Below are 19,873 nucleotides of genomic sequence, written 5' to 3' on the forward strand. Positions count from 1 at the left end.
TCTCTGCGATTCCGCCCTAGTTTCACTCATCGGCCATATGGGGAAAATTTGTTGGCGATTCACTTAATGTTACCCCAAGCTAAGTTTTTTTTCCTTCTCAGAATGTTCCCTTGGCCTTCTTCAGCTCAAGGCAGCCTATCTCCTGGCCCTGGGACTATGATTGAGAATGAAGCCAGCCAAAGATGACTCCCGGCTATCCTATGTGAGACTCGATGATGCGCCCGAGGCTGAGGGAACGCGACATCGGCCACTGTCCTCGGCAGAACAGGTGTTTCTGCAGTCTCAGACTCAGGGATGCTAGGGTGCAAGCTGGACCCTGGGAATTCTTGCGTGTCTCACGTCTATTGTGTTCTTGGTCGCTATTGTCGCAGTACTCTTCAACTTCGACGGGAAGCCTATGCCTGACTGGCCTCATGGCATAACACTCAACACCCTCGTCTCGGTGCTTAGCACTGTCATGAAAGCAACCATGGCATTCGTTTTGACCGAGTCTCTGGCGCAGCTCAAATGGTCCTGGTTTCGAGGTGGAAACAAGCTTAGTGACCTTGCACTTCTCGATGCCGCCAGCCGCGGAGCCATGGGAGCTTTGATCGTACTTACTCGCTTTCTGCCTCGGTAAGTTTGCCATGAGCATCCAGACAAATGTTCCTATACTGACAGGTATTAGCCACTTGGTGACTTTCGGACGTTTCATCCTTGTGCTAGCTGCTGCATGCGATCCATTCGTGCAACAAGTAATCGGTATCAATACGAGGTCAATCCATGATGCAGGTCGATCGTCTATCCAGGTCTGTAACGCCAGCTTGTATACTGACTACGGCGAGGGTGCTGGTCCTGGAATGAACGAAGTACCACTCAGCACGAATGGCGCGATATACTCCGGCCTCTTTCAAACCCAAGCCCCAAACAGCAATGACATCCTGGCAAGTTGTCCAACCGGGAATTGCACGTTTCCCACATACCAATCTCTCGGATTCTGCAGCCAGTGTGCCAACATCACCAACTCCCTCCATCTCAACAAAACATCACTTGGCTCAACCCTAAGTACATACAACTATCAATTGCCCAACGGATTATCTTTCACCACCGCGGAAAACATGATGTACATGATGAATGCCACCTATAATATTGATATCCTGAAACTCAACACCAGCGGTGTACCACTGATTCTGAACTTCACCGCGATCACCTCTCCAGGGTACGGCGTCCCACCAGCAGTCCAAATCAGCGCGACAGAATGCGCTCTTTATTTTTGCGTCACTACCCACAAAGCAAAAGTCACGGAAGGCGTATTCTCCGAAACCAGAACCGCAATTTCAACTTCCTCCAACACTTCAACATCATGGACCGACACAACAAAAGACTTCGCCATCACGCCAGAGACATGCTTCTTCAACGGAAGCCACTACGAACAACCATACGAAAACCCACAAGACTACGTCTACAACGTGAACTGGCTCAGCCGCCTAGCCATGTAAACTTCATTATCCCCTCTAATGAAAGGAACAGGCACCCTTTTCATGAGCAACAGACCAAGCTGGACACCCAGCACCGCACAGGCAATCTACGGCACTTATGGAAACCTCACCGATATCTCAACAATGTTCGAATCCATGGCATCCTCATTAACACTGAACGCGCGATCAAAAGTCTGCTCGGCGTCAGTGAATGGAACAACATGGACCGCGCAATCATCCAACCATGTGCGGTGGGAATAGTTGATTCTTCCTAGTGCGCTGGTCACGCTCAGCTTGGTGTTTTTGGCTATCACTGTGGTTCATACGAGAAATCAATATATATGGAAATCCAGTCCGCTGGCTTTGTTGTTCTCGGGTCTATCGGTTGATAGTTCCGGGCCGTTGAAGACGAGTCCGACGCTTAGGAGTATGGAGGATACGTCGAGGAAAATGGAGGTTTGGTTGGAGAGTTCGGCGGAAGGAATCAGATTGAAAGCTGTTCCTTCTTGATGCCTCCTGCTAGATTGTGTTTTTCATGCCTTTTCTTGGATCTACTTCCTAAGGTTGAATAAATATGACTCGGTGGTCTCATGTTATGATAATTAAGATTCTAATACTCAGTGCCTCAACCATTCGATGATATAAGCCGTGACAATATCAGAAATGGATGGCGATTGCTTGGACTGGACCAGAACCTCTGAGCTGGTGGCAATGGAAACGGAAGATACGTAGCTGACATTGATTCTTTACGAATCTCGTATTACTGACTCTCAGCGTAGAGATATGGACTTACTACAAGTGAAGGGAAAAGTTTTTTAGAGAACAAACATCATAGATAGACCTCCCATTATCTTACAAAAGCTTATGTAACAATGTATTGCGAAACCCCAAGATCACGCCGAGTCAAGTTTATTTCTAAAATGTACAATAAACGAGAGGAAGAAAAAGAATATCCACAATAAAGCGCTCAACCCGGCACCGAAAAGGTTTCACAGAAATCTGGTCCATCACACCGCATACACATCAAAAGTAGTGCTTTTAGACAGCAATGCCGAGGAAAATGGCGGCGACAATGGCGCCGAAGGCAGAGCCGGTGGAGCGGGTGGCAGAGTTGAACACAGGGGAAGAAGAAGCGGAGGCAGAGCTGGAGGTACCGAAGTTGGAGCCAGCGCCGAAGGAGCTGCCGGAAGCAGAAGAGCCCGAACCGGAGGAAGAGCCAGAGGTGCTAGCGGCCTTGGTGGCAGAAGCGAGAGGGGTGGAAGAGACAGTGGAGTGGAAGCCAACAGGGCGGGTGCCGTTGTGAGCGGCGATGATACCGCCGGAGGTGCTGCTGCCCATGGCAGAGCCAGAGGAAGAACCGGTGCTGCCGCCCATAGCAGAGCCAGAGGAAGAACCGGTGCTGCTGCCAGCGGCAGAGCCAGAGGAAGAACCGGTGCTGCTGCCAGCGGCAGAGCCAGAGGAAGAACCGGTGCTGCTGCCAGCGGCAGGGCCAGAGGAAGAACCTGTGCTGCTGCCAGCGGCAGGGCCAGAGGAAGAACCGGTGCTGCTGCCAGCGGCAGAGCCAGAGGAAGAACCGGTGCTGCCGCCCATCACAGAGCCAGAGGAAGAACCGGTGCTGCTGCCAGCGGCAGAGCCAGAGGAAGAACCGGTGGCGGAGGAGGCAGCAGCAGAGCTGGAGCTGGTGCTAGAGGTGGTGTTGCAGCGGAGGTTGTACAGAGGGGTGGTGTCGGAGGTGCTGGAGGAGACACCGAAGCTGGTGGAGGCACCGGCATCGGCGAGCAAGTACCACCAGGTGTTGGTCTGGCCGAGAAGGGGACAGGCAACCTGGTCCCAGTACTGCTGGGCGTTGGCAATGGAAGCAACAGCCTCATTCTCAGAGGGACCGCTGACGGGCCAGCCGGTCTCGGTAATCCAGACCTCCTTGCCGTTAGCGATCGCCTGAGTCCTGGCGACGGACTCATCGAACAAAGCCTTGGCATTGTCGATGCTGTTGGAGTCGGTGAGCTGGTAGAAGGGGTAGCCATCGAAGCCAAGCCAGTCGAGAGCGTCAACGACAGCGGCGTTGGAGCTGTTGGTCCAGGCATCCCAGGTGTCGACGTGACCGATGGAGGCACCGCTCAGGCTGGTGCCCGCAATGGCAGCGCGGACCTCCTTGATGTACTCGACGAGGACTTCAGGCTCAAGACCGGGACCAGCGTTGGACTTGGAGCCAGTGACAGAGTTGCGGTACATATCCTCACTGCCAACGGAGATACCAACGACCTTGTCGCCGAAAGACGAGCCGTACGCGCTGATAGCAGCCTTGAGGGCAGTGATCTCGTTGGCCATATTGCCGCCGGAGGCCCAGAGACCGAGGAGAAGGGAAGTGTCCTCGGCAATGGCGGCGGGAATAGCCTGAATGGGGTCGGCAGTGGTACCACCCTGAATCATAGTGTAAAGACGGGCACTGGTGAAGCCATTGTCGGTGCCAACGAGGTTCTTGGCGGTCTGGAACTCGGTCTTGAAGTCAGCCTCGTACTTGGAGCTACCGTCGACGTTGGTAGAGCCGTAGTTGAAACCCTGGTAGGCGGCCTCAGCGGTGGCCACGGCCAGAGCGAGAGCGACAGCCTGCTTGGAGAACATTGCGTGAATAAAAAAAAACACTGTATATCAGTATGATATGTAATGAAAAAAGTCGAATGAGTGACAGGAAGGTGACAAAGAAGATGAAGAAAGAGAGAGAGAGAGTGTGTGTGTGCGAAAGTGAGGAGAGGAAGAGAACAAATGCTATGTATTGAGAAATAAAATCCAGGTCCGCGGACCTGAGTTTCAGACAACGCCACCGGAGACACAAAGTGGAACTCAGAGTGGACCGGGACACGTTTGCTTGTCTCTCGATGGCTCAAATCGATTGGGAGGGTCATTCCAAAAATAAGTGGGCATCCAATGATTCTCTCGTAGTGGAGTTCTTCTCCTGGACTTTCATCGGAGCCTGATGTGCCATTCGCCATCCCCATGTTTCCACCCAATGTCCATTTCGCTCAAGGGTTCCAATGTGTGCATCCCGTGGAACCGCATCCTTCTCGGACTTCCATGTCCCTTCCGTTGTGAACTCCGGTTCTTGGGACCCTTGGTTGATATCCCTTACTGACTTTGGGCCCTGGCTAAGCAGGTTTAAATTCTCCTGAGACAGAGCCAAGAGCCGGGCCCGGCTACCTCGGCACCAGCATGGCGGTTATAGTTGTCCACCCGGGCATAGGAAAAGTCATTGCGATGCAGGATACGATGTGTCTCTATGACCAAGACCCTCAGGGGTAGACTCCTTGGGGATTGATCGTGAGTGTTCGGCGGAGAGACCTGGCGCTGTGATGCGTCATTTGCAGTGTGGATGGGGATCATCCTGCGCACAATTTTGTGGCTGATCGCGCTTACCCGATTGGGGAGATGGCCGCGCGCTGACACATGGACACCTTATGGTCAAGGCACCAATTCTCGAATTCTCAGTGTGGCGAAGTCAAGGTCGAGGCCTACAGTAGTGCCGTCGGCCGAGCCCCAGTTGTCCCGCACGCTATGCACAATAGTAAGGGGTGGACTGAGAATTGCGGGATGGACGATTGCTATTTATACCATTGTGACTGAATATAGAATTATGTACCAGAACAAGATTGCTAGGATCATCATTAGGGAATCTAATGCTCAGAGACGAAGATACCGGCCATACCCATGCCCTGTAAGCCATAAAATTAGTGATGTGAAGTAAGCACGCAGGGAGAGAGAGAGAGACATACAGTTCCCACACACATCGAAGTCACGGCAACGCGCTTGTCTTGGCGACGCAACTCTGCCAAAGCAGTGACCACCTGTCGGGCTCCAGTAGCACCCAGCGGGTGACCAAAAGCACTGCCCAGATTAGCCCCTATTAGATATCCCCGGAGAACTAAATTAAGAACTTACATAGCACCTCCACGAGGATTGACCTTGGCCTCGTCCAAGCCCAGTTTGTTGACACAGTAAACACCCTAGTGAAAGCTGTCAGATACGGAGAGACCCCTTAAAAAGAATGAGCTAAGACTCACCATAGAGGCAAATGCCTCGTTGATCTCAAAGATATCAATCTCATCCTTGTTCAAGCCGAATTTGTTCAAGATCTTGGGAATCGCCAGAGAGGGGCCAATACCCATGATTCTAGGCTCGAGTCCAGCAACAGTCGCCCCGCAGAACTTTCCAACAATGGGCTGCCCGAGCGCCTGGGCCTTCGACCGCTTCATCAGAACAAGCGCAGCCGCACCGTCGGTGATCTGGCTGGCATTTCCACCAGTAGTGGCGCTGGGCGACCACTGAGGGAAAGCAGAACGAATCTTGCCCAGTCCCTCTGCGGTGGTACCATAGCGAATGCCATCATCGCGATCAACCACGATATCCTTGACCTCCCCAGTCTTAGGATCCTTGATCTGAGTCTTGATAGGAACGATCTCATCCTCGAACCAACCCGCCTTTTGCGCGCGCTCCGCCTTTTGGTAACTACCCGCGGCAAACTTGTCGTGCTGCTCGCGTGAGATATTGAATTGCTCCGCCACATTCTCCGACGTCCGACCCATGGGCCAGTAGTTCTGCGACGCGATCGGGTGGTTGTTAATACGCTCCGCCATCTCAGGAGCTCCGCCGTCGGCATTGGAGCTCATGCTCTCCGCGCCAACCGCGATACCGACATCGATTGATCCGGCGATGATTTGATTCGCGATGTTTTGCACAGCCAGCAGGCCGGAGGAGCAAAACCGGTTAGTAATAGATGCGGCGGTTGTCACGGGGAATCCAGCAGCGAGAACGGAGGAGCGGGCGATATATGCGGCGCCCTGAGCGAGGCAGTTGCCGACGCAGACATCTTCGACGAGGTTGGGGTCAATCTTGGACTTCTCCCGCACGGTCTGGGCATGTTCAGCATTTTGAAATTTGTACCTCGATCGGGATGAACTCACAGTGAGAAGGGATATCAGAAGGTTGTCGACGGTTGTATCCTTGAATCCACCCTTGCGGGCCTTGGTGAGCGGCGTGCGCGCAAGATAGGTGATCACCTGTAAATCTGTTAATTAGAACCGATCATCCATAGCTCGAAGTAGATACGTACCACATCATCGGGGTTCTTGGAGAGGATTTTCTGCTTAGCTGCAGAAGTGCCCGAAGGCGACAACTGGTTTGCGACCGACGCCAATCGCTGCTGTGGTGAAGACATGGTAGTTATGAGATGGGAGGGTTTTTTCAGGAAACGAGTCAAGATTGCGGCGCGGGTTTCTTTTCTAATGACCGAACGCGGGGAGACCGACGAGCCGCGGCTATTTTTCAAGCCTAGGGGTTCTCCAGGTTAGAATGTATCGGGCCTAGCCTCAACATAAACACCGAGCCGGGCACGGTCAAGTCGAACCGACAGAAGTGCCGTTGCTCTCGGCGGGCAATTCGTAAGATACCGTAATTTTCTAGTCCTCGGCTTGTAAAGACGGCCTGTGGTTGGTGGCTTCGATGTAAATTACGGACACCTCATGTTACCCATACCCCATGCTGATTGACGGTATTGAATGCTACTAACCCGATGTCGGTGGGGGTGAGTAAACTTGTTACTATTGTCGACAATTTTGCATGATATCAATCAACACAAAAGTAGGTCTTCCAGCATCTTTAGGGCACATAAAACATTATATTTTGACTCTGACCGGTATGTTTCCGGGGCGTCTGCATCAAAACCGGGGTGAGACCACGGCTAAAGCGTGGGGTGTGAGCCGGGTGTCGGGACAGATACGGGGTATTCCCGTATTGAACCTCGTAAGGCGCCTCGGTGCCGCTGCTGGGTACCGTGTTGCCTGGTATTGCACGGCAGATTGAGGCTGGCTAGCTTCCGTTTCGACCTTATCGGTCCGGGGTAGCTCTTATAACACGCAAACTGTCGCGTCTTCCCTTCCGTGTTCGAATGATCTTGGACCACCACGTACGCAATGGAATTCTTCGCTGAAGCTGGCGTGCCCGCCGTGGCTGTGGCTTCTGCTATCTCGGTCGCTGCAGGTGCCTATTTGAACGCCAAGCTCTCGATTTCGACAGATCTGTCTACTATTTTCAATGATAGGGCCTTTGGTAAGCGCTTGGCCGAGCGCATTGGCCAGCTCGGCGAGTCGGCGACAATCTACAAATTGCTTGAGCAGGTTGTGGAGGTCGAAGGACAGGGAGCTACGGATGCGGTCTGGTTTGAACAGAAGACCTGGTCTTATACTCAATTGAAAGAATGTGAGTGTTCTTTTCGCTAGTTACACTTTACCAGTGACTTATTCGCAGTTGGTAGTGGCCGACCGATTTGCAGCTCTGCTGCACAGCCGAGGAGTAAAGTCTGGCGACATGGTCGGCGTTTACACGACCAACTCACCAGAAATGGTGATCGTGCTCTACGCGCTCTCGAAACTGGGTGCGGTGGCCGCTATGATCAACACCAATTTGCGGGGTAAGCCAGCTATCTGTTCTCGAAGTTTGCCCAACGGATCTAACAGTCTTTCAGATGACACCTTTGTTCACTGTCTTGATGTCTCCGGCTCAAAATCAATCATCTCTACCCCTGATGTGTGTCAACATGTTTGCGCCGACCTGCCCCACTCGACATTTAATCTTTCTTCATTCGATGGCACTGAAACGGGTGCGACGGACCTTATCACCTTCGATACCCTTCAACAATTCTCTCCGTCTGGATTACAAGCAGCTAAACGTAGTCCAAAGGATCTTACAGCCTTGATCTACACATCAGGAACTACCGGAAAACCAAAAGCATGCGCCGTACGAAATATGTTGGCTTTGATCACTTCCACACCGCTGTCATCAGACGTGAACAACAAGTCGAAATATTACCCCATGCGAACATATTCATCTCTTCCCTCTTCCACGGCACAGCATTCTTCACTGGATGCTGCTACTCCGTCGGAAATGCAGGAACCCTCTGCCTGCGACGCAAATTCTCAGCCTCGCAATTCTGGAAAGATGTCCATGACTCGCGAGCAACCCGCATTCTATACATCGGTGAATTGTGCCGGTACCTCGTGGCCACTCCCCCTTCTCCCTACGACCGCAACCACAACTGCATCGTCGCATCGGGTAACGGTCTGCGAGGCGAGATCTGGGAACGGTTCCGTCAACGATTCAACGTACCAGAGGTGCGCGAGTTCTATCGCTCTACAGAAGGTTTGGCTAAATTCGATAATCATGGAGTGGGCGCTTGGGGCGTTGGCAAGGTGGGATTCTCCGGTCCGATCCGCCGGCTTCTGGAGGACGATACATTCATTGTCAAATATGATACTGAGACTGAGATGCCTTACCGTGATCCGAAGACGGGATTCTGCATTCGTGCTAGCTTGGGCGAGGAAGGTGAAGCCATTGGTCGGGTTCGCGACCGGGGCCTACTGACGGAGTACCTGCACAATGAAGAGGCTACTGAGTCAAAATTACTTCGTGACGTTTTCGAAAAAGGAGACGTTTTCCAGCGGACGGGCGATCTTGTGCTTCAGGATCATTCTGGATGGATTGGTTTCCGTGATCGCGTTGGCGACACTTTCCGCTGGAAGGGCGAAAATGTTAGCGCTGGGGAGATTCGTGATCATATTTGCCGGATTGAGGGTGTTCATGATGCTGTAGTGTACGGTGTGAAGCTTTCTAGGTTAGTTCCCTCTTCTCTTCCCTTGAAGGGTGACTGAAGTGCTAATTGATCGCAGCTATGATGGGCAAGCTGGTGCAGCTGGCATTACTCTAGAAGAGCATTCTCCAGCAGCCGAACTCCGCCTGATGTCAAATCTATACAAGGAGCTGAAGAAGAGAGGTGTTCCCTCTTATGCTCTCCCGCGTCTGGTTCGAATCACTGAAAAGTGAGTATCTGCTTGTTGCAGGAATGACAACATGATCTAATTTCATCTATGACAGGGTTGCCACCGGAGTCACCTTCAAGCAAGCAAAGGGTGACTTGGTGAAGAAAAGCTGGGATCCCCGGAAGGGTGGAGAGGGTGACTCGATGTACTGGTTGGATGGTACGACGTACCAGAGGTTAGATGACCAGGGGTGGACACAGATTGAGACCGGGGCAGCCAAGCTGTGATCTGATCAGCTTGAGTGCCATTAGATCAAGATTAAATCAGTGTGTATATAAAGCGAGAAAAGACTTGAGTGGTAGAGCCCAAGTACAGGTGATCCGTATCAATACTAGTATTGGTAAACAAACATTTCAAAGAAGCTTGAACGGGATATTTCACTACTTGGAAAATAGTATTGAGTATCTCGCAGGGTTATATCAAAAGGCCATAATTCAAACGAGCATATCAAAGATTGAAAAGCAAACAGGCAAACCCTGCAATGCCAACAAAGCAATCGACGTCCTCATACGTCGTGAACCCTATACTCAGATCCTGCTGAATGGCTGGTGTCATAGGGTAACCGGCACCCTCTTCCAACATCCAAGCCATGAAGAATTGAACAAGACCAGACAGATGACCTAGGAAGACACCTTGCTCAACAGGAACTGAGCAGCGGAAACCGCATCGAGCCCGTAGGTAAAGTGAGCTGCTGTAATGATCAAGGTGTCATCGCAGACCAGATCACCCACAGCACAGTAGACCTTGGTCCGGGCTGCAGGGTAGTTGGGAATGGAACCATGGTCCTGGTAATTGCGAGTAAAGCCAAAGAGAGCGACAGCCTTGACTTTCGCCATGACCGAGGCGGAGAGCTTCTGGATAGAGCCATCCATGACAGCAGTACCCTGACTAGATAGATTCGGGTCCGTCAGCGTTGCGTTCTTTGGCAATCTTGAGCAGATCTAAGACAAACCTGTATCCGCCAGCCACAATCTGGGTATTGGGACACTTCGTCGCAGCCAGTTCAAAGAGGCCCTCGGCTTCCGCGATGGCAGCCGGGGAGGTGTTGGCAGGCAAGAAGTTAGATGCCAGGTCGGCGGTGTACGCAGGTCCGACACCCTGGCAAGCGACTTTTCCGGGTTTGGCAGCCTGGAGAGCAGAGCAGACCTCAGGTCCGACAAGTTCACCTAGGAGTCCAATTTCGGTGGAGCCACGAGCGAAAATGAAGGTAATATCCTTGCAAGGTCCTGTGCGAAGATCATTGCCCGAGCTAACTAGAGGTTTCAAGAAAGATACAATATCAGCTAATTGTCTTCGGCGATCCTGGAGTATGAAGTCCGCGTACGCTGGCGTTGCTGGAGATCCACAGGGCTAGCAGCGACAGCACCAGCCAGGGCGAGGGTCAAGAGACGAAGATTCATGTTGCAGTTGGAGCTGCACGACTGTGTCTGAGATGTTTGCTGGCGGAAAGCTGCTCTGAAGTTTATAGAGAACGGATTCTATATGGCCTCTTTATACCTCCAGAGCCAATTCGACACACCAATGGAGTGAACCTCGGACTCGAGACCATTCTGCAACGGAGGTCTCCCCGCCGGTGCTTGGCTTGCTCTGCTGTAAACTGGGCAGACTCATCTTCCAGCCATGTTCCAAATTGTCCTAATGTTAGAATCTGGTGTCTGGGCCGACGGCATACTTCGATTGGTCTCCAAAGGAATGGGATTCTCATAGTTCGGGTCCTGCCGAGGTATAATCGATCGGGTGACCCCCAGATTGTGAGGAAAATCTGCCTTCTTGATATGAAAGTGTAGCTTTTGACGAATGTTTAGGGTTTGGCTTCGGACCTTGCCCCAAAACGGGAACCTCAAAGTTGCTCCGCACGACGCCCAGGTGGGGACGTGCGTGAGAGACCCTTTCTGACCCCTCACAATGGCTTCGAACGGCGAGAAAAGAACATTTTAGCTTGTCATCAGCAGCGGAGACCTTGGGACCCTGATTGAAACCCATACCAGGTGATCCCTCAAGTCAAGTCGATGGGTAATTCCTCATTAGGCAATTATGCATTCGGCTATAGGCGCATTAGCAGGACGACTGGATATGTCCTTGAATCACGAGTGTTCTCATGCCAATTCGGAGGCCAGAAATGTGTATTCGTTTTGTTTCGGCCGCAAGCGCAATACGCCGCCGATCAGGATGCAAGATAGAAAACATGTTGTCAATGAGATAAGTACATATTGCGCTCATATATCCAAATGGGCCGTATTGGTCACAAGGATATAGAAAGTCAATCCCACCATTAGCCACCTCAGGTCAGATACATGAGATGGTTTGTGGGGTATATACACTATGCAATGGTATGTTCACGTAGTGTCCTCTTTCTTCTCCTCTTTCTTCTTTTTGTGAATGCGCAACCGTCTCTTCCACTTCATGCCACTCTTCCTCATCGCACGCTCAGTTCGCTCCCAGGGGTAGTTGACAGGCGATTCACCGCCGGTGAAGATGAAGAAATCGTACAGGAAGGCGCCAGCAAACCAACCAGCGGTCGCACCAACCCATGGCCCATAGAACCAATAAGCATTCCGGAACAGCTCGCCGCTATAGCCCAGGGCGAGCAAGGCGAGACGTGGACCAAAGTCACGGCTGGGGTTAAAGGCAGCGCCGGTCTGGTAGGCAAATGAAATACTGAGACAGGTAATGATAAGACCGATGATGAAGGAGTTCATGCCAGCGCCGGGCGGGGCATTCTGATCATCACCGAGAGCTAGAATCACAACAGACAACAACGCAGAGCCAAGTAACTCGTTAAAGAATGCTGTCCGGGGATTAATCCAGGTTTCACGTTGGCTAGTCACAAAACTAGTGACAATTCCAGTGGTAGTGTTGGTAGCGAGGTAGTGCTGGATGGAATCGTAGTAGATACCGTAGGCGACAAGAGCAGCACAGAAGGCGGCGATGAATTGAGCTGCGAAATACTCCGGCATCAAACGCTTGGGGAATCCACGGTAAAACCACAACATGGTGGTCACAGCAGGATTCAAATGAGCACCAGATATACCACCAGAAATGTAGATACCAATCATGGTGGCGAATCCCCAGGCCCAGTCGGTTGTGTTCGGGTTACCCGCATCAGCGATGGTCACAGACAAATCCGCGCAGAAGCCGATGGTAAGCTGAACGAACACGGCCAGGGCCTCGGCGAGGGCTTCGCGGTGATGGGTACGAATGACGGACCAAGTGGTGTGATTGTTGTGCACTTCGTCCTCGACGAGTTCCTGGACCAGTGGGTGAAGATCTTCAGGACAAGTTGCTTCGTCGAGGGAGGGGAATTCAAATTTACCCTCGTCTTCAAATTGCTCAGGCTCCTCAGGCACAGGACCCAGAGGATCGTTACTGAAGTAGCCAGCCGGCCGGGCGGCACCTTCATAGTCATCTCCACTTGCTTGGGATCCAGCTTCTTCGACTGTAGAAAGCTGATCCAGCCCTGGGCTGTTCCATTGCGACGTGCGTCTCTGGCGTATGGAAGAAGAGCGAGACACACGCGATCCGGGTCTCTGAGAGGCAGTCTCACCGTTTAAGAGCTTGTTCAAGAAATTCTGCTCACGCTGCAGACGTGCATCCTCCACCTGTGCCGCCATCTTCCGAGGATCCGCAGTCTTCTCGATTTTCCCCAGCTCCAGATCGTTGGGATCAACGTCCAGTCCCAGCTTTTGCGAGTTTTCGGCCGGCATCTCTGCCTTCTGGCGAGCCTCAAGCAGTTCCTCCTTGGTTGGCACCATCCCTGACCGCACCACCCGCGGCAGAGGCTTAGCCAGAGACCAAACTGGCTTCGCATTGCTTGCCTGTTCGTATGATGGGTTGAGATCACTGTATCCAGGCGCCACAAAAGGCTCTTGAGCCAGTTTATATTGGGGCGTATCCTCTGGACCAGCCATAGTAAATTTGCCGGTCGTTCTCTGAGCAAGCGTCGTTCGGGGATTCAGACTGCTCATGCCGCTTCGTCGAGATGCCGCTGAGCTGCGGCGTCGCAATCCTTCGGCTTCCACACCTTCCTCGACCGTTGGAACTCTTCTTGTGGGCGAGATTGGGACATCGATCGAAAGTCCTCGAGACCTCGTCGGTGAGACAGGAGAGACAGGAGACCTAGGATTTGTCGATGATCGTTCGCGTCCCGACCGTTCCCTTTCGCTCCGAGCCCCGGACTATAGCAGTGGTTCCAATACATTAGATGCCGTTTCTTTTCCCCTCTGAGCTGCATCAGTGTCTGCACTTACCACGGCCCGAGGGCGTCGAGGATTTTCTTCTCCGTCCATGATTACCACTGGCCAAAATCCAGATTATGGTTGTCTACATTAAGTCAGCAGGAAGAAACGGCGATGACAGCACAATCCATTGGACTAATCAACATGCATGTCAGTATCGAGGCGAATGGACCCGGAAATCAATAATAGCCCAGCCCCTAGTGACCTGTCGAGGAGGTAAAATAGAGTCGAAGCGCAAGTGAAGGCACAACCGGGGAATTAAGTGTCCAGAATTGTTCCTCCAGGGGCGTCGTTCAATCTCAACACAGAGTGGATACTACGCAGGATCCCTCTTGATCATCGCTGATCTTCTGTTTGGCGTCCCCCAAGCTTCATTTCGGGAGCCAATCTCTTTTCAATGCGATTTTGGAGGGTGCCGCCTAGTTCCTGTCCTGACCCACTGTCAAGTCAATGCTTGCCACTGATTGAACCGTGGGCCTACCCGACCGACGAATTTGTTCCTTCCTCTAACGGGCCCGGTCACTGTCGTTCGTCGAGCGACAGGTTTTTCTATGGAGCCCCCTCTACGCGAATTCCCAGGCTTCCGTCCTATCCGAGATCGCCCTCAGGGCCTTTTTATGGATCACAATGCACGTATGTGCACAGCGTTGAATTCATGGTGCGGTGTGTGGCGCGTCTTATGACATCACTATGCAATTGACCCTGGATCTCTCAGGATGTTCTGCGCGAACTTTGACGAACTGCATTCTCGTCGCCAAGGAGAGGTTTACTATTTCATTGCCCCCACTGTGGCTCCGGCCACTACCCGGGAATTCCCCTATGGCTGAGCTTGGCAGTTCCCAAAATCAGTCCTAGCTCGGAAAAAACATTAAGAACTCGCGTGGTAGTCTTCTTAACCTCAACGCACATTGTCATCCGGGTCTAACAGCATCTCCAGACACAATAACGTCAGCTTCCCCGTCATTGTCGTTTAAGCTTCCCCCCCTCCCCAAGCATAATTGGCGGGTGGTTATCTTCCCGCTTTGGTCGCATCTCCACATGGCTTCCAGGTAGCACGTTGAGGAAAAGTCCCCAGGCAGATCCTTTCCCAGTGAGCCCCCATCGATGGTAAAAGGGGGTCATTAGCCGCATAAGCTATCCAAAGTACCCACCACGCCAGCTAACGCCATTGATCCTATGACGTTGACTTGATGTGTTCGTCTACTTGCATTGGAATTTTACCTGTCTATGAATTGTGAAGGGGAAGCGAGGCGGAGTTTGTGAGAAAAAGCTTGCTTTTGCAAAGGTCCACCCTTCAATCCCCTATTTCAGACATCTTTTCTTTTTTTATTGATCCAGTCAGGAGCACCAAAAGGAGAGGATTCACCAACTAAACTTTTCAGCTATGTTCCCAGGTGCTGTGGACATATTACATGGGTGCGGCGGATGTACAGTCTCGATAAATCAGTTCACTGTCAACGGCACGCACTGTGGAGCGCCTCTGTTTTAGGTGGTTTCACTCCAGATACTTAACAAGTCCGAGTCATGAACGTAAGAAAAGCCGAAGCGCAATACTTGCTACTTATGGTATGCTAGTCAATATTCACGATCAGCTTTCGTCAACATCAGCGTCGGGATCGCATCCTCTCAACCCTTGACCGTTCTATGGACTGCGGAACGCAATCCCGAGTCACCAGGTTGCAGTCGCAGAATATTTTGTTTCTGAAAGATAGAGTTTTGGACGCCTTCGCTCATAACTATGTCCCTAATTTGTTTTCCCACCCACATATAGCCACCTGAACTCGCGGGCTCATTCAGGAAGGTGTTGAGTTTGACGATGCACTAAAAGTTAGTGTGTCTATTCAGATACGTCACTGCTTCAAACCTGGACGAAAAGTCCCTAGATCTAGAGGTATTGGCGATATGGATGGCGGATAAACGATGGACTCGGTTAATAGCAGGAGACCATGACATCTGAGAGAGCGAATAGAGGACGTAAAAGTATGATGGTCGAGGTTTCCAAGCCATGTAGGTTATAGCCCAGGACTACAAAAGACTATCGTGTTCCTCCTGAATCACGATAGGAGCGATCCACCTTGCGCCATCTTGCATTCTTGAGATAGGGCGTGTGCTGAAGTCATGTTTATTAGGCAAAGATCCGGCATGGGAAATCAAATCATCCAATGATCAAAGCATGAATCAGGATGGGAAACCGGGATTTTGCCATAGATGCAAAAAAACTTGATTTGGTTGCAACATGCAGTGTAGTGATGTGAAATTTTGGGAAAAGTGCCAGAGGCGTGAGGATCATTGGGGCTCGTAATAATCTAAAGAGACACAGCGCTCAAGATATCCACAGTAAGGTAAGACTCTGGCCTGTCCGGGCCTGCAATGCAATCTTCCACCTGCACTGCCAGATCACCAGAAATCGTGCAAGTGCATGAGTGGCACAAATGCAGTCCGGAGATCCGAAAAAAACGGCGAAGAGCTATCCGTGCACCTATACGGTGCGAGCAAGTGTAACGTCTTCTTCTCGTCACTACTGTCGACAAGTAAAGCCACTACGATCCCGGCTCGTTCCATACTCGATGTCATAAAGATCCCAGTCTACCGGATCGGGCGCGCCGGACTTCATTGGAGCCTAGATCAGTCAGTGAAAATGTTGCAAGGCTAGGGTACAATGGAAAATGGGATCGACTTTTGAGGCCGTTTCTCAACAACGCCTTGATTTAACGCAGCAAGCGCTGCAGGTAGATTCACGGGCGCACAGCCTTCAAGGCCGAACACATATATACGTTCCTAGTAAATATCAATCATGGAATCCGTCTTTGTGCCTATACAACGGGTTCTGACCGGCGGAAGAGTGCAATGGTGTAACCTAAAAAGGGTTTGGCTATAGTGCAACCGAAGATGTAGAGGTATTTGTACTTCGGATTCTGCTGCAATCTAATTGTTTGATTCATTTCTCTCCCCATGCAACAAGGAATCGGCTTCTCCACTCAGGCGTAAGGTCAATCTTTGCCAAATTCATCATGGAGTTGACAGTAGTCTCCATACGGAGGCATCTGATCATTCTGCTTCAGATCTTGTATTTGCCCTCTCGTGCCTCTGCAAAGGCCGTGTTTGCTCATTTTATGGTAAGACTTGGTATTCGAGTATGTTTCTATGGAAATATCTGACTGATATGGGCACGAATAGATGGCGAACGCCGCGCAATATGAAGTTGACGACTTTAGGAATGACATCTCGCTTGCCAAAGACAGCCATGTTGATGCGTTTGCGCTCAACATGGCGTATGGAGTTTCCACGAGTGAGCAGGCAGTTGCCAATGTCTTCAACGCGGCGGAGTCTCTAGGATTTCAGCTGTTCTTCTCCTTCGACTACGCGGGCAATGGATCTTGGCCACAGTCTGATGTGATTGCGTTCCTGCAGAAATATTCATCTAGTTCCGCCCATTACAAATACAACGGAAAGCCGTTCGTTTCGACTTTTGAAGGGCCCGATCATGCCGATGACTGGATCGAGATCAAGAAAAAGACTGGATGTTTCTTTGTGCCCGACTGGTCATCAATAGGCGCACAAGCCGCCCTTAGGCTGGCAGATGGTGTTGTGGATGGGTTGTTCTCATGGGCAGCCTGGCCTACGGATGGTCAGCCAATGGACACCTACATTGATGCCTCGTATCTGGATAACTTGAACGGGAAGCCATATCTCATGCCAGCATCGCCGTGGTTTTACGCCGATATGCCTGGCTATGACAAAAATTGGGCCTACCATGGCGATGACCTCTGGTATTCTAGGTGGGTGGAGGTTGCTTTCCTCGAGCCTGAGTGGGTTGAGATTATCTCCTGGAACGATTATGGAGAGTCACATTACGTTGGGCCCTTGAATGAGAAAGGATACGGGGTTTTCACCACGGGAAAAGCGCCTTACAATTACGCGCAAAATATGCCACACGACGGTTGGAGACTTCAACTTCCATACGTAATCGATTTGTACAAAAATGGAACAGCATCGATGACAGAGGAGAATCTAGTCGTTTGGTACCGGACTCAACCTGGCAGCGCTTGCCCTGACAGCCAGGAGCAGAATAAAGATCGGTCTTTCAAAGACAAAATATTCTTCTCAGCGCTTCTACGTTCCAACGCTTCGGTCCAAGTGAGCATTGACGGCATCGAAGAGGATGCGTTGTGGGAGTTCGAGCCAAATGGTGGCATCGGTATCTATCACGGCAATTTCGACTTCGACCATGACCATCTAGGAACGACTATTGTCACAATTTCGCGCGATGGAAAGGAGATAGTACATATCGATGGGCGGGCCATCACTGATAAATGCACTGACGGTTTCGCCAATTTCAACGCATGGGTGGGAAGTGCGACTTCAGGAACTACCTTCCGTCCAGTTGCCCCGAAGCTTCCACTCTCGAAACAGGTCTGTGTCGATGGAGCAGGCTCCACGAACTTTACAGATCTTTGCAAATTCACTTGTCGTTACGGATACTGTCCTATCGACACTTGTTATTGTACTGCAATGGGGACCCAGAAGAGACGACCAAAGCCCACGTACGAAAAGGGAAGCCCCAAAGATGGCGATCAAAGTTACTCAGGCTTGTGTTCTTTTGCTTGCTACTACGGATTCTGCCCCGAGAAAAAGTGCTCTGGAAACCAGACGGCGACACATTCGCATCCACATTCCGCTCCACATGCTAGCAATGGTTCCAAGCGGCTCGTAACCTCCATACGCGCTGGTTTTGATCTTGGTCTCTTTATATTTGCTGGATTATTATTCGATATCTATCTTTAAGGATGAAACTGTTGGAGTTGTTACTGCAAGGCAAGGAATAAGCGAAGAAGCTACAACATACACGCGGAAAGAGTTTGAGATCAAGACATCACTGCGGCTGCTGTTTAGACGACCGTCTATTCACTGCTTCAGATGGTGGCTTACGGTTTAATGTTCAAGTATTTTCATAATTTAGCTCTCAGTGCGGCTTTAATGATGAATGGGAAACCGCAATTCGTATGTATCTAGACCTCACCTTGGTGAGGCTTTGAATCTGCAAAATGGTCGATCGCCGAAGTCACAACCACTCTATCAATCCTAATTCATTTCCTTTTGATTCTTGAAGCAAACTTGAGAATTGCAACTTTTACTGCCAAAACGTCTCACTGATTCGAGATACGCTATTTCATGGCAAGTACTACTCATGGCTCTTGAATCCTCCAAGGAGGCACAACATAATAAACAATACCGTGACCAATTGAAGCAGCGACTGGTCCAACCTTGAAAGCGATCGAGTTAGCTGTAGGATCTTGAAACCAGTTTCGGGTTAAATCCTACCCAATGTATCCAGTGATAACTGGGAAAGGCAGTCGCGACATAGACTCCAAAACAGCGCGCAGGGTTGACAGCTACCATGACTAGAGATCAGCTTTTTCTTTTTTTTTCCCCAAAATGATCTAAGCCCAATGGCCTCGGTGAAACTCACACGCGCCGGCGAATCCAGCTCGCGTAAATGCGGAGCTCCAGCTCACACCGAAAAGCACCATCCCGACCAAAAATGGCGATAAAGCAGGTCCATATATCGTACCCTGTCTAGGATCAAGACCAACACCGAATGAAAGAAATATGAGAAGAAGGCAGAAAATAAATTCAAGAAGAAAGGCCTCGTCTACCGGCACGAGGTTTGTGTCGACGAAGCATCCTCCAACGGTGAAGTCACTGGTGCCGTATCCCGCTCGCAGCATAAGACCCGCCAAAGTGCCGCCGGCCGTTTGACTGAAGATGTAAATGACCATTCGAGGGAATGAAATCAGACGAGCGAAGAACGTCGCCATTGTAATAGTTGGGTTTAAGTGACTGCCGCTGACATTTGAAAAAGTAAAAATAAACAGCGTCAAAAACAACCAGTTGCCGAGTCCGCCGAATATGGGACCTAGAAAGTTGACCGTTGCAAAAACACCCGCTGGTCCAGTTGGGACGACGGGCGCTGAATTCGGCCGTATAGATAGCCATGATGTTACGAACACATTCAGCATAGTACCTGGCATGGGTCAGTCTATATTTGCGCCCTCCACACACTGATTGCTCTTGCCTATTCCCTCGACAAGTCCGAATTTCCAGTAGTCCACATTCAGAAATCCCTGTAAGCTGAGCCCTTCCCGGGCTGTCATCAGCGGGGCCGCATCAGGGGCCTTATCCAAGACCTCGGCACTGCGAGGATCATCGCGATCAATCACTAATTCCTGATTTCCACCAACCCGGCCAGCGAATGGCTGCACCTGAGCCCGTAGAGGCGCCATCCTGTTCTGCTGGTATTGGAGTGGCGAGGATC

The 19,873-nt window shown here is 51.1% G+C and overlaps 9 protein-coding genes across 9 annotated transcripts; 4 read left to right on the forward strand and 5 right to left on the reverse strand.

Moving 5' to 3' along the window:
* Window positions 1–166: 166 nt before the first annotated feature.
* Window positions 167–1,478, forward strand: N7477_008777 (DUF3176 domain-containing protein; the record flags this gene model as incomplete). The annotated part of the gene is made up of 3 exons (XM_056970440.1): window positions 167–270; window positions 310–615; window positions 668–1,478. 3 exons carry the CDS (start codon window positions 167–169, stop codon window positions 1,476–1,478), a joined length of 1,221 nt encoding a protein of 406 aa, XP_056820472.1.
* Window positions 1,479–1,496: 18 nt separating this feature from the next.
* N7477_008778 (uncharacterized protein) lies at window positions 1,497–1,967 on the forward strand (the record flags this gene model as incomplete). The annotated part of the gene is made up of 2 exons (XM_056970441.1): window positions 1,497–1,708; window positions 1,733–1,967. The coding sequence occupies 2 exons, from the start codon at window positions 1,497–1,499 to the stop codon at window positions 1,965–1,967; spliced, it is 447 nt and encodes a 148-aa protein (XP_056820473.1).
* A 528-nt stretch (window positions 1,968–2,495) lies between these two features.
* On the reverse strand, window positions 2,496–4,079 carry bgt2 (GPI-anchored beta-1,3-endoglucanase EglC; the record flags this gene model as incomplete). Its single annotated transcript, XM_056970442.1, has 1 exon — window positions 2,496–4,079. One exon carries the CDS (start codon window positions 4,077–4,079, stop codon window positions 2,496–2,498), a length of 1,584 nt encoding a protein of 527 aa, XP_056820474.1.
* Window positions 4,080–5,125: 1,046 nt separating this feature from the next.
* N7477_008780 (putative peroxisomal 3-ketoacyl-coA thiolase (Kat1)) lies at window positions 5,126–6,666 on the reverse strand (the record flags this gene model as incomplete). Its single annotated transcript, XM_056970443.1, has 6 exons — window positions 5,126–5,164; window positions 5,225–5,336; window positions 5,391–5,455; window positions 5,513–6,361; window positions 6,413–6,508; window positions 6,562–6,666. The coding sequence occupies 6 exons, from the start codon at window positions 6,664–6,666 to the stop codon at window positions 5,126–5,128; spliced, it is 1,266 nt and encodes a 421-aa protein (XP_056820475.1).
* Window positions 6,667–7,420: 754 nt separating this feature from the next.
* Window positions 7,421–9,549, forward strand: N7477_008781 (putative bifunctional fatty acid transporter/acyl-CoA synthetase (FAT1); the record flags this gene model as incomplete). Its single annotated transcript, XM_056970444.1, has 6 exons — window positions 7,421–7,706; window positions 7,762–7,917; window positions 7,972–8,152; window positions 8,215–9,117; window positions 9,173–9,322; window positions 9,378–9,549. 6 exons carry the CDS (start codon window positions 7,421–7,423, stop codon window positions 9,547–9,549), a joined length of 1,848 nt encoding a protein of 615 aa, XP_056820476.1.
* A 393-nt stretch (window positions 9,550–9,942) lies between these two features.
* Window positions 9,943–10,722, reverse strand: N7477_008782 (cutinase family protein; the record flags this gene model as incomplete). Its single annotated transcript, XM_056970445.1, has 3 exons — window positions 9,943–10,210; window positions 10,275–10,575; window positions 10,647–10,722. 3 exons carry the CDS (start codon window positions 10,720–10,722, stop codon window positions 9,943–9,945), a joined length of 645 nt encoding a protein of 214 aa, XP_056820477.1.
* Window positions 10,723–11,658: 936 nt separating this feature from the next.
* On the reverse strand, window positions 11,659–13,608 carry N7477_008783 (MIP/aquaporin family protein; the record flags this gene model as incomplete). Its single annotated transcript, XM_056970446.1, has 2 exons — window positions 11,659–13,497; window positions 13,570–13,608. The coding sequence occupies 2 exons, from the start codon at window positions 13,606–13,608 to the stop codon at window positions 11,659–11,661; spliced, it is 1,878 nt and encodes a 625-aa protein (XP_056820478.1).
* Window positions 13,609–16,568: 2,960 nt separating this feature from the next.
* N7477_008784 (glycoside hydrolase family 71 protein) lies at window positions 16,569–18,342 on the forward strand (the record flags this gene model as incomplete). Its single annotated transcript, XM_056970447.1, has 2 exons — window positions 16,569–16,673; window positions 16,735–18,342. The coding sequence occupies 2 exons, from the start codon at window positions 16,569–16,571 to the stop codon at window positions 18,340–18,342; spliced, it is 1,713 nt and encodes a 570-aa protein (XP_056820479.1).
* Window positions 18,343–18,743: 401 nt separating this feature from the next.
* On the reverse strand, window positions 18,744–19,841 carry N7477_008785 (MIP transporter; the record flags this gene model as incomplete). Its single annotated transcript, XM_056970448.1, has 4 exons — window positions 18,744–18,821; window positions 18,859–18,950; window positions 19,028–19,528; window positions 19,619–19,841. The coding sequence occupies 4 exons, from the start codon at window positions 19,839–19,841 to the stop codon at window positions 18,744–18,746; spliced, it is 894 nt and encodes a 297-aa protein (XP_056820480.1).
* Window positions 19,842–19,873: the final 32 nt, after the last annotated feature.

Source organism: Penicillium maclennaniae (genome assembly GCF_028827695.1).
Source record: "Penicillium maclennaniae strain IBT 15551 chromosome Unknown utg000007l:1.0-4884863.0:1.0-4888362.0, whole genome shotgun sequence".
In the NCBI taxonomy this organism is placed as follows: Eukaryota; Fungi; Ascomycota; class Eurotiomycetes; order Eurotiales; family Aspergillaceae; genus Penicillium; species Penicillium maclennaniae.